The sequence below is a fragment of the Rosa rugosa genome, chromosome 3, assembly GCF_958449725.1.
Source record: "Rosa rugosa chromosome 3, drRosRugo1.1, whole genome shotgun sequence".
Lineage (NCBI taxonomy): Eukaryota > Viridiplantae > Streptophyta > Magnoliopsida > Rosales > Rosaceae > Rosa > Rosa rugosa.
The window spans coordinates 48,448,010-48,458,756 of record NC_084822.1 but is presented as its reverse complement, the minus strand read 5'-3'; the positions used below and the strand labels follow the sequence as shown (position 1 = coordinate 48,458,756).

Genomic DNA, 10,747 nt, shown 5'->3' with positions numbered 1-10,747 from the left:
GAACTCATGAAATCCTAGGAAATCCATGAAATGACTCCTCCATCCAAGAGTCCAAGTTAGTAAAAACCTCATGAATAGCAGTCCCTAGTCCCTACCATACCCTTCAGTCTCACCTACCATACAACTTCACAGTTCACACTAGCTAGAAGGGGACCAGAGAGGTTCTTCGAATCTACCAGGAAATTAAGCTCCATCTCCGTTTTCTCCATTGTTCATTGATTATTTCGGTGGAAAGTCAAGGTCAGGGGTCCGTTTACTATACCACTTTCCAGTCGATTAAATAGCGCACTCAAATACAATACACACCATACAACTACCACTGCCAAAATTTGATCTTTGCAGATTGGCTTTCTGCAACTTTTCAATCAATCCTTGCTAAAAATCTCTCTGGAAACCGAAACTTGCTGTTTACGAATTGATCTTGCTAGTTGAACTTCTCAATCTTTCTGCAATTTGTTGTTTCTTAATTAGAGGTAATTAATCCCACTCACTTACCCTAGCTTGCAGAATTTTCATCAACCAACTTATTAGTCGACACTCTTCTGTTTTATCTATAGTAGAAAGTCTGGTATATGAGTTATTAGCTAGCTTATTTATATCCTAGTCCTCTGAATATGAATATACAGGTTATGAATATGGCTGCTTCTTCTTCTACGGCTGCTGATGTTCTCCCTCAACAAAAGTATGATCTCTTTCTTAGTTTCAGAGGTGAGGCCCGTCTTAAATTTATCAGCCATCTCTATGCTGCTTTGAAGCGGAAACAAATCCTTACCTACATGGATGATAAGTCGCTTGAGAGTGGAGATGAAATTGGACCTGCCTTATCGACAGCAATCGAGCAATCCAAGCTTTCGATAATCATTTTCTCAAAACACTATGCTTCTTCTCGATGGTGCTTAGATGAACTTGTGCATATACTAAAATGTAAAGAAGCATATGGACAGCTTGTTGTACCCGTTTTCTATGACATTGATCCTTCAGATGTACGGCAGCAGAAACGGACTTATGCAGATGCATTTGCAGTTCTTGAAGAGAGATTCAAAGACAAAAAAGGGACAAGGTGTGCAAGTGGAGAAATGCTCTCACAACAGCAGCCAATTGTTGATGTCATAATTTGGTTCGACAAATACTTTTGACTTTTCAACCCACTCCACGTAGGACGCGTTGAAATGTCAAAGAGTCCACGCAAGACTCTGACCTTTCAACGCACTTAAACCTTTCATCGAGAAAGAAAAGATAACCCTAAGATGGAAATAATCATGACTAGTGAGATGCCTCACTTTGGTACTCCAAGTCTTCGACCTTGGATCTCCATCTCTTAAGTCTTGGACGGTCGCCATGTGATTGACTCACCATCTTGGATGGCAAGGCAAAAGCATATCACGACCTCACTACTAGAATAGCACAGTCCAAAGGAACCAAGAGTCTCAACCCCCAAGACCAAGAGTTCGACCCCCAAGCTTAGAAGCATCGACCTCTAAGGATCATGACCACGAGCTCCAAGGCTAAAGCCTCGACCTCCAAGCTCACGCACATGTAATCGTCATGATGAGACATGGAGCACCAATCAAAGCAAAATCTCACCAACCATGCCACCTGTCAAGTTCCGACATAAGGCATGGCCTAAGAGTAATTCCAGGAAAAGGGGAAGCTTGGGTAGGCGACACTTGTCTCTGACCCTTCACCAACCATATCGGACCACATCGTGGTGACACCTGTCACGTACCAACTCTGCCAGCCCATCCCGGAGTGTCAGTAGGCAGAGAGTGGGAGGCTGACACCCCGATTTTATGGGATTGAGCCATGCCTTTCCCTTTCCACGTCAACTCTCTTCTCCTATAAATACCCAGCCTTCACAAGGCTGAAGGGGGGACTTCAACTCTCTCTTCTCTCCGAAAGCTATGCCAAAATGCATAGTCCTTTCCATAGAGCTCCGCCAACTCGAGGTGGTGGAAGCCCAACATCAGGTGGAGGAAGCCCGACGTGAGGCCATCAGTTCCACCCAAGAAAGGAGCTTGGAAGCCCAACATCAGGTGGATGAATCCCGACGTGAGGCCATCAGTTCCACCCAAGAAAGGAGCTTGGAAGCCCAGCATCAGGTGAAGGAAGTCCGAGGCGAGACTATCAGTTTCACCCAACAAGGAGCTTGGAAGCCCGACATCAGGTGGAGGAAGCCCGGCGTGAGGCCATCAGTTCCACCCAAGAAAGGAGCTTGGAAGCCCAGCATCAGGTGAAGGAAGTCTGAGGCGAGACTATCAGTTTCACCCAACAAGGAGCCTGGAAGCCCAACATCAGGTGGAGGACGCCTGACGTGAGGCCATCAGTTCCACCCAAGAAAGGAGCTTGGAAGCCCAACATCAGGTGGAGGAATCCCGACGTGAGGCCATCAGTTCCACCCAAGAAAGGCGCTTGGAAGCCCAGCATCAGGTGAAGGAAGTCCGAGGCGAGACTATCAGTTTCACCCAACAAGGAGCTTGGAAGCCCAACATCAGGTGGAGGAAGCCCGACGTGAGGCCATCAGTTCCACCCAAGAAAGGAGCTTGGAAGCCCAGCATCAGGTGAAGGAAGTCTGAGGCGAGACTATCAGTTTCACCCAACAAGGAGCTTGGAAGCCCAACATCAGGTGGAGGACGCCCGACGTGAGGCCATCAGTTCCACCCAAGAAAAGAGCTTGGAAGCCCAGCATCAGGTGAAGGAAGTCCGAGACGAGACTACCAGTTCCACCAAACAAGGTAGCTTGGAGACCCAACATCAGGTGAAGGAAGCCCGAGGCCATACCTTCAGTCACAAGTAGACGACCAGGGCTACTCACGTAGTCAAACTAATCGAAGGGAAAGATAAGCCCACTTGAAGAAAACAACCCCACCACTTTACACTTGGATTTCAATCGAACTTCCGTTGACTCGTTGATGCCGAAATTGGCACCAACAAATGGCGCCGTCTGTGGGAACCTTGAACGCTTGGCGCGTGTTCACTGGTTTAGTTAAGAAGGAAGCGCGTAGTATGCCGGAAAGACCTTCAATGTCTAGAGCCTTACCTACGACTACGAATGAAAGATGAAACAATGACAAATTGGGCAAGGGTGGACATCCACCTACGAGGAGGAGCACAAGGTCGAGTATACCATGCTTGCAAGGAATAGAGGAGAAGTCCGCCAACCCTTACCACTACAGACCTCGGCTTCCACCTTCTACACTAACCGGAGGGTGGACACTCAATGTTCATATCTACAAATCTTTGTCCATATGTCTCTATTTGACGGAAGATAGCCCACTCTTGAACATGATGTTGTCATATGTGTACTCCCCCCAACATGCCACTGATGAGGAGACCAAGGGTGACCAACGTCGCAAAGACAAACACTTTGATGGTTTGGCGAACACGAGGCAACCATCACCACCCAAGGCTGATGAACGCAATTAATCCTCATATCACCCCTGCTAATCATTATTATCACTGGATGGTGACGAGCGGATTATCATCGTTGGAGCGCCATCACTAGAATTCAAGCCGGGAACTGATGATCAAACAAAGTTTGTAGATTTGATGAATGGTGTAGTCAGGAGATTCACGCAAAGATCACGCACGCTACCTGACACGGAGAATCTTTCTACTAGAAATCCAGCAACGGCCCTACCTTCAACATCCAGGTCATTAGATGATAGCTCACAAGGACGCGTAGGAACCTCCGACGCATAGTCAATGACGAGCAACTTCAATTCTCGTGACATTGTGCGACCACCACTCGATGAAGTAGCAACCTTGGATCGAATTAGAGGCCTCGAACCTCCAACGCCTGGCAGCCCAGGACACTGGCGTAATAGGAGAGAGTTGTAAAAGCTTTGGAGTCGCTAGGAAGAGTGAAAAAGTTAACGCCAAATGCCTGACGACAAGACCACTTGCCCATCAAAGACGAAGGACTCAAATCCACTCATGCTAGAAATCATTCACCGTTGTTGTCATAAGAAGTATCGAGATGCATGATAGGCGACGTCTCGCTATCCACAATCCACTACTCTGATTGACGTTGGTATTCAACAAGCTTGGAGCTCCATCGCCAATTACCACCATCATACGAAGGTGGGAGAGACTTTAGCTCACAGTTGTAACATGTAGCTAAAGGATGCACATGCCCAATGCTTCATCAATGCTGATATGCTTGAACCACGATGCTCGCATGCCACGAAGATTCAATTGACTCTTAAGAACAGACGTGATTTGGCCTTACCCTCCACCTTCATTGGCAACTCAGCATCCACCAACTGATCATGTTTCAATGCTCGGATAATCTTGAAATTTGGAGTTGCTGGAGTACCGCCGCATGAGTCGAATTCATAGACGGGTTTACGAGTCTTTCATGCATGGCGAAAATACCCATTCACCAATATGGCGAAAAATCAGTGGCTAGGAGAGCCAACCCCAGAAGAAGGAAGAGCTTTCAACCCACCATCTTATTGCCCTTAGACCTGCACTCCCATCGAAAAAGTCTCGACGTGCCACTACTGAACCCTTTTGTTGCCAAAGGCCTGCATCAAGAAAGTGCCCACATGGAGACACCGTCCGGAACAAGTCACATTCAAAGGAGCGAGCTACACCTCAAACGGTACACCCTACTCTAAATTACTTATTTGTCTTATCATAAAGCATGATCACATGCACCATTATATCCTCTTTAAAGATTTCCTTGATATGCCAAGAGTGATGAATCTTCGAACATCAATAGGAATATGTTAGCCCTAGATAGTTGGGGGCTCAATTCTATTATGTATTGATTTTTACATCTTATATGGCGTTCTATGTATCTACTATATGTGTCTATACTATTTGCATGTTATAAATCATGTTGAGATCGGAATTTGCATAAACGAATTAGCTTGAAAATATATCCATCTATTCAACAATTCGGCAAAGACCCCCGTGCTAAGCATATGACTAATTAACTCTGGTTACATCAGCTCATTACTGTTGAACCTGTGTCAATGCCCAGACGCGGACCAAGTGGGGTACCAGTTCCACAAATCTATCTATATATAAACTCCTAGAAGTTTATTGGAACACAAAGGTATAGCTATCTCAATAGAAGTCCATCTAAGATAAATATAGTAGTAGTTTGTATAATAGACATCCTTGCTATTCCAACACCCCAAGGATTTGAGCCACCGGATGAAAGAGTCTCGCTAGCCGAGACCAATTCACAGAGTGCCTTCAAGGTCTAACCCACTTGAGCCACCGATGAAAGAGTCTCGCTAGCCGAGACCAATTCACAGAGTGCCCTCAAGGTCCAGCTCACTTGAGTCACAGGTGAGCAAGTCTTAACAACTGAGACTAACACACATAGTGCACTCGAGGTCCAACTCACTTGAGTCGCCAGGTGAGAGAGTCTTAATGGCCGAAACTCGCAACGAACACTTGAGGTCGGTTGACTCTCAACCACCATGACCACCAGTTGTGAGACTTTTAGATCGAACAATAGTTAGAGGTCTTACACTCCCTTATAAATTATGCTAATAGTTTAGTTATGGCAAAGGTAGGGACAATGCACTTATGTGCTAAATTAGAGCCAATAGTTAAAGCTCAAAGGGAAACAAAAGGAAGTCATTTAACCTATCCTCACCCTTGTCAAGGATGTTACCCTTCTCTCTATTGGAGATCAATCACAATGAGTTCCGTCTCCTACCGTGGACCTTCGACATTCAAGGTTATCATCACCCCTAGTCAAGGATGTCGTCTTCATCCACTTAGGACCTCCGTAGTTCAATCTTCAAACTACCATAGTGATGACCTATCACATATAGAACTCACCCCCACACAATAAGGTTAACTTTTTCACTCTTGGCCTTTCACTAATGACCACCTAGTCGAGCTTAATTCACCAAATTCTTCCTTATTGAGTTCCCTACCCAACATAGGCCTTGGCTGGCCAGGGAACTGGGGGCTTGTTGATGTCATAATTTGGTTCGACAAATACTTTTAACTTTTCAACCCACTCCACGTAGGATGCGTTGAAATGTCAAAGAGTCCACGCAAGACTCTGACCTTTCAACGCACTTAAACCTTTCATCGAGAAAGAAAAGATAACCCTAAGATGGAAATAATCATGACTAGTGAGATGCCTCACTTTGGTACTCCAAGTCTTCGACCTTGGATCTCCACCTCTTAAGTCTTGGACGGTCGCCATGTGATTGACTCACCATCTTGGATGGCAAGGCAAAAGCATATCACGACCTCACTACTAGAATAGCACAGTCCAAAGGAACCAAGAGTCTCAACCCCCAAGACCAAGAGTTCGACCCCCAAGCTTAGAAGCATCGACCTCTAAGGATCATGACCACGAGCTCCAAGGCTAAAGCCTCGACCTCCAAGCTCACGCACATGTAATCGTCATGATGAGACATGGAGCACCAATCAAAGCAAAATCTCACCAACCATGCCACCTGTCAAGTTCCGACATAAGGCATGGCCTAAGAGTAATTCCAGGAAAAAGGGAAGCTTGGATAGGCGACACTTGTCTCTGACCCTTCACCAACCATATCGGACCACATCGTGGTGACACCTGTCACGTACCAACTCTGCCAGCCCATCCCAGAGTGTCAGTAGGCAGAGAGTGGGAGGCTGACACCCCGATTTTATGGGATTGAGCCATGCCTTTCCCTTTCCACATCAACTCTCTTCTCCTATAAATGCCCAGCCTTCACAAGGCTGAAGGGGGGACTTCAACTCTCTCTTCTCTCCGAAAGCTATGCCAAAATGCATAGTCCTTTCCATAGAGCTCCGCCAACTCGAGGTGGTGGAAGCCTAACATCAGGTAGAGGAAGCTCGACGTGAGGCCATCAGTTCCACCCAAGAAAGGAGCTTGGAAGCCCAACATCAGGTGGAGGAATCCCGACGTGAGGCCATCAGTTCCACCCAAGAAAGGAGCTTGGAAGCCCAGCATCAGGTGAAGGAAGTCCGAGGCGAGACTATCAGTTTCACCCAACAATGAGCTTGGAAGCCCGACATCAGGTGGAGGAAGCCCGACGTGAGGCCATCAGTTCCACCCAAGAAAGGAGCTTGGAAGCCCAGCATCAGGTGAAGGAAGTCCGAGGCGAGACTATCAGTTTCACCCAACAAGGAGCTTGGAAGCCCAACATCAGGTGAAGGACGCCTGACGTGAGGCCATCAGTTCCACCCAAGAAAGGAGCTTGGAAGCCCAACATCAGGTGGAGGAATCCCGACGTGAGGCCATCAGTTCCACCCAAGAAAGGAGCTTGGAAGCCCAGCATCAGGTGAAGGAAGTCTGAGGCGAGACTATCAGTTTCACCCAACAAGGAGCTTGGAAGCCCAACATCAGGTGGAGGAAGCCCGACGTGAGGCCATCAGTTCCACCCAAGAAAGGAGCTTGGAAGCCCAGCATCAGGTGAAGGAAGTCCGAGGCGAGACTATCAGTTTCACCCAACAAGGAGCTTGGAAGCCCAACATCAGGTGAAGGATGCCCGACGTGAGGCCATCAGTTCCACCCAAGAAAAGAGCTTGGAAGCCCAGCATCAGGTGGAGGAAGCCCGACGTGAGGCCATCAGTTCCACCCAAGAAAGGAGCTTGGAAGCCCAGCATCAGGTGAAGGAAGTCCGAGACGAGACTACCAGTTCCACCAAACAAGGTAGCTTGGAGACCCAACATCAGGTGAAGGAAGCCCGAGGCCATACCTTCAGTAACAAGTGGACGACCAGGGCTACTCACGTAGTCAAACTAATCGAAGGGAAAGATAGGCCCACTTGAAGAAAACAACCCCACCACTTTACACTTGGATTTCAACCGAATTTCCGTTGACTCGTTGATGCCGAAATTGGCACCAACACCAATCTTTCTGGGTTTGATTCACAATCACAAAATATCAAGTAATTAACTTTATAACTTCATTTTGTAGTAGTTTCTACGAGTCACAAAATATCTAGGTTTCATTCATAGAAGAATAGTAATATCGCTACATGCTAACTCTTTGATCGATTTTTATCTTGATCCATATATATCAGGCATGAGTATGAACTAGTTGAGGCAATTGTCGAGGATATTTTGACGAAACTGAATCGAAACTTGTCATATGCTGCAAAGGGCCTGTTTGGGATGGATAAGCACATTCATCAACTTGAGTTGTTATTATGCATTCCTGCACAAGATGTTTGCTTTCGCAGAGTAGTTATTTGGGGTATGGCTGGTTGTGGTAAGACCACCCTTGCTGATGTTGTATTTCACCGAAACTCATCTAGATTCCATGCTTGTGTGTTTTTAGCAGATGTTAGGGAAGAATCAAAGAAACATGGACTATATCATTTGCGAGATAAACTTCTTCGTAAGCTGTTAAAGGAAGAACATTTAAGTATTGACTCTCCATCCATAGACCCTTATGTTATAGATAGACTTTCTCGTACAAAGGTCCTTGCAGTTCTTGATGATGTGAGTGAGTTAAGGCAATTAGAATTTTTACTTGATCAAGTTCAGTTTGGCCCTGGAAGTAGAATTATTATAACAACGAGAGATAGGTGCCTATTGAAGGATCATATCTACAAGATGAGTGAGTTGTCTGTTGCTGAAGCTCGTCTGCTCTTCCAATCAATTACTTTTAAAGATGACTCTTCTATAAAAGATTATTCAACCTTGTCAAAAAAAGTGGTCGATTATGCTGGATGCAATCCATTAGTTGTTAAAGTTTTGGCTTCCTCATTCCGTCACTGCAATAATAAAGAAGCCTGGGAAGAGGAATTGAAAAAATTGAAAAAATTTCCTAACGAAAAGATACAGGATGTGTTGAGATTGAGTTATGATGGATTAGAAGCAAATGAGAAGGGGATATTTCTTGATATTGCCTGTTTTCTCAAAGGGGAGAATATATGTGATGCAAAAAGAATTTTGGAAATGCTTGGGTTCTTTCCATCGTCGGGAATTGAACTTCTCAAAGATATGTCTCTTATATCGATCAAAAACAACCGCATAGCGATGCATGATTTGCTGCAGGAAATGGGAAGGGCAATTGCTGGTAGTATTGAAGAACTTGGAAAACGCAAAAGATTGTGGAATGCTAAGGATGGCTATCATGTATTGCATAATGAAACAGTACGTAAGAGCTTTATTGATTGGCATCTTTTTTTTTTTTTTTTTTTTTTTTTTTTTTTTTTAAGTAAGATTGACATCTTTAGAACAAGAAAGAGTAAACACCATGGAGAACTCAATTTCTAGATTTTTTTTTTTTGGTTCTTTTTTTTGCCGATTCAGTTTGTGGATGTCTGAAAATCTAATCTTGAATTGATTGCCTTCTATAATGTACTTTGCTCTTGATTTGTAGGGAACTTCAAAAGTTGAAGAACTTGAAGCCATATACCTTGACATGTCTAAGATTCCAGAGTTACAATTGAGTCCTACAGCCTTCAAGAATATGCACAAACTAAAGTTGCTAAAATTTTATGTACCACATTCGGGATGGATACGTCAGAAAAGATGGACTGTCAAGGAGAAGCAGCCGAGCCCATTTCCTTGGCTTCCTAGGGTCGGAGCATTTCTGTGTTTCCTTGCCAAATCAAGGATCTGGGGATTGCTAGATTCATACAACAAGGTTGTGATTATGATGATGAAGTTTTCAGGAAGTTCTGGAAAGTACACTTTCCTAGAGGTCTCGAGTCTCTGCCTGAAGAGCTCAGATATCTCTATTGGGATGGATACCCTTGGAAATCTTTGCCATCAAAATATTTTCCTGAACAGCTTGTTGAGATTCATATGCCCCATAGCCAAGTTAAGCAACTTTGGAATAATGGCCAGGTATGGATTAGTTTTATGTCTTGTTCATGCGTTGATTAAAATATATGATATATAATTATACGGAGCCGTTCGAGAGCGGACGTCCGCAACCCAGAAAAAGTGCGGACGTCGCTGCTCCGGCCTCGATCGACGGGCGACGGCGCGGCGCGGCTCACCGGAGGGAGGCCAGGGGTCGTGCGGAGGGGTCTGCGGTCAGGTGGAGTCGCCGGCGACGGGTTTTGGGTGCTGCAGAGAACCTGCAGTTGCAGGTGAGGTGGCTGCCCAGAAACCGGCAAGCCCGACCTCCTCCGACCTCGAATGGTGCCCAGAACGGTCCGGGACGCCTCCGGCCTCCCTCCTGCAAGCCCCGCGCCACCGTCGCCTCCTGGAAGCCGCCTGCTGTGTCGACGTCCGCACTTTAGCGACAGTGCGGACGTCCGCCCTTGATCGGTCCTGTATAATTACATATGTAGTGTCGAAAGCTATTCATGTTAGTCTATCATTCTAATTTTTCTTTTATTATATTTTTGTTACAAGAATCTTGGGAGCTTAAAACAGTTAAATCTTAATTGGTCCCAACACCTGATTGAAGTTCCAGATCTCTCTAGTAGTCCAAATATTGAAAGGATCGATCTAAGTTGGTGTAAAAGATTGGTTGAAGTTCCTTCATATTTTCAAAATCTTGAGAATCTTACTTATTTAAATCTGGAAGGCTGCAAGAATCTGAAAATCTTTTCGGCGATGCCGTGTAATATAGAATTCTTATGTTTGGGATGGAGCGGAATAGAAGAAATATCGCCATCAATTTGGTCTCACGAAAAGCTTCATACATTGGATCTTTTAGGCTGTCGCAAGCTCAAAAGATGGCCTTTCTCGTCGTCAGTTGTGGGACGATTGTGCTCTTTGAAAACTCTGAATCTCAGACACTGCAGTGCAGTATCAGAAATCCCTGATAGTCTCAATTGCTTACCCACATTAGAAG

General features: G+C 45.4%; 2 protein-coding genes across 4 annotated transcripts; both read left to right on the top strand.

Moving 5' to 3' along the window:
- Nucleotides 1-168: 168 nt before the first annotated feature.
- On the top strand, nt 169-10,460 carry LOC133736649 (disease resistance protein RPP2B-like). Of its 3 annotated transcripts, none has more exons than XM_062164227.1 (5): nt 169-473; nt 627-7,461; nt 7,528-9,087; nt 9,317-9,786; nt 10,303-10,460. In XM_062164227.1, the coding sequence occupies exons 3-5, from the start codon at nt 8,101-8,103 to the stop codon at nt 10,316-10,318; spliced, it is 1,473 nt and encodes a 490-aa protein (XP_062020211.1). In that variant the 5' UTR covers nt 169-473; nt 627-7,461; nt 7,528-8,100; the 3' UTR covers nt 10,319-10,460. The 3 variants fall into 3 exon arrangements, with proteins under 3 accessions (XP_062020211.1, XP_062020210.1, XP_062020209.1); XM_062164226.1 differs by having other exon boundaries at nt 627-7,874; nt 8,010-9,087; XM_062164225.1 differs by having other exon boundaries at nt 179-473; nt 627-4,603; nt 8,010-9,087.
- LOC133737865 (TMV resistance protein N-like) lies at nt 636-1,136 on the top strand. Its single transcript, XM_062165343.1, has one exon. It carries the CDS (start codon nt 636-638, stop codon nt 1,134-1,136), a length of 501 nt encoding a protein of 166 aa, XP_062021327.1.
- Nucleotides 10,461-10,747: the final 287 nt, after the last annotated feature.

Excerpts from the sequence above, each read along its gene's own strand:
- LOC133737865 (XM_062165343.1), top strand. The coding sequence starts at position 636 with ATGGCTGCTTCTTCTTCTACGGCTGCTGATGTTCTCCCTCAACAAAAG.
- LOC133736649 (XM_062164225.1), top strand. The coding sequence starts at position 4,362 with ATGGCGAAAATACCCATTCACCAATATGGCGAAAAATCAGTGGCTAGG. Across the intron at positions 4,604-8,009 it reads AGCGAGCTACACCTCAAACG|GCATGAGTATGAACTAGTTG; the intron begins GTACACCCTACT and ends CATATATATCAG. Across the intron at positions 9,088-9,316 it reads ATGTATTGCATAATGAAACA|GGAACTTCAAAAGTTGAAGA; the intron begins GTACGTAAGAGC and ends CTTGATTTGTAG.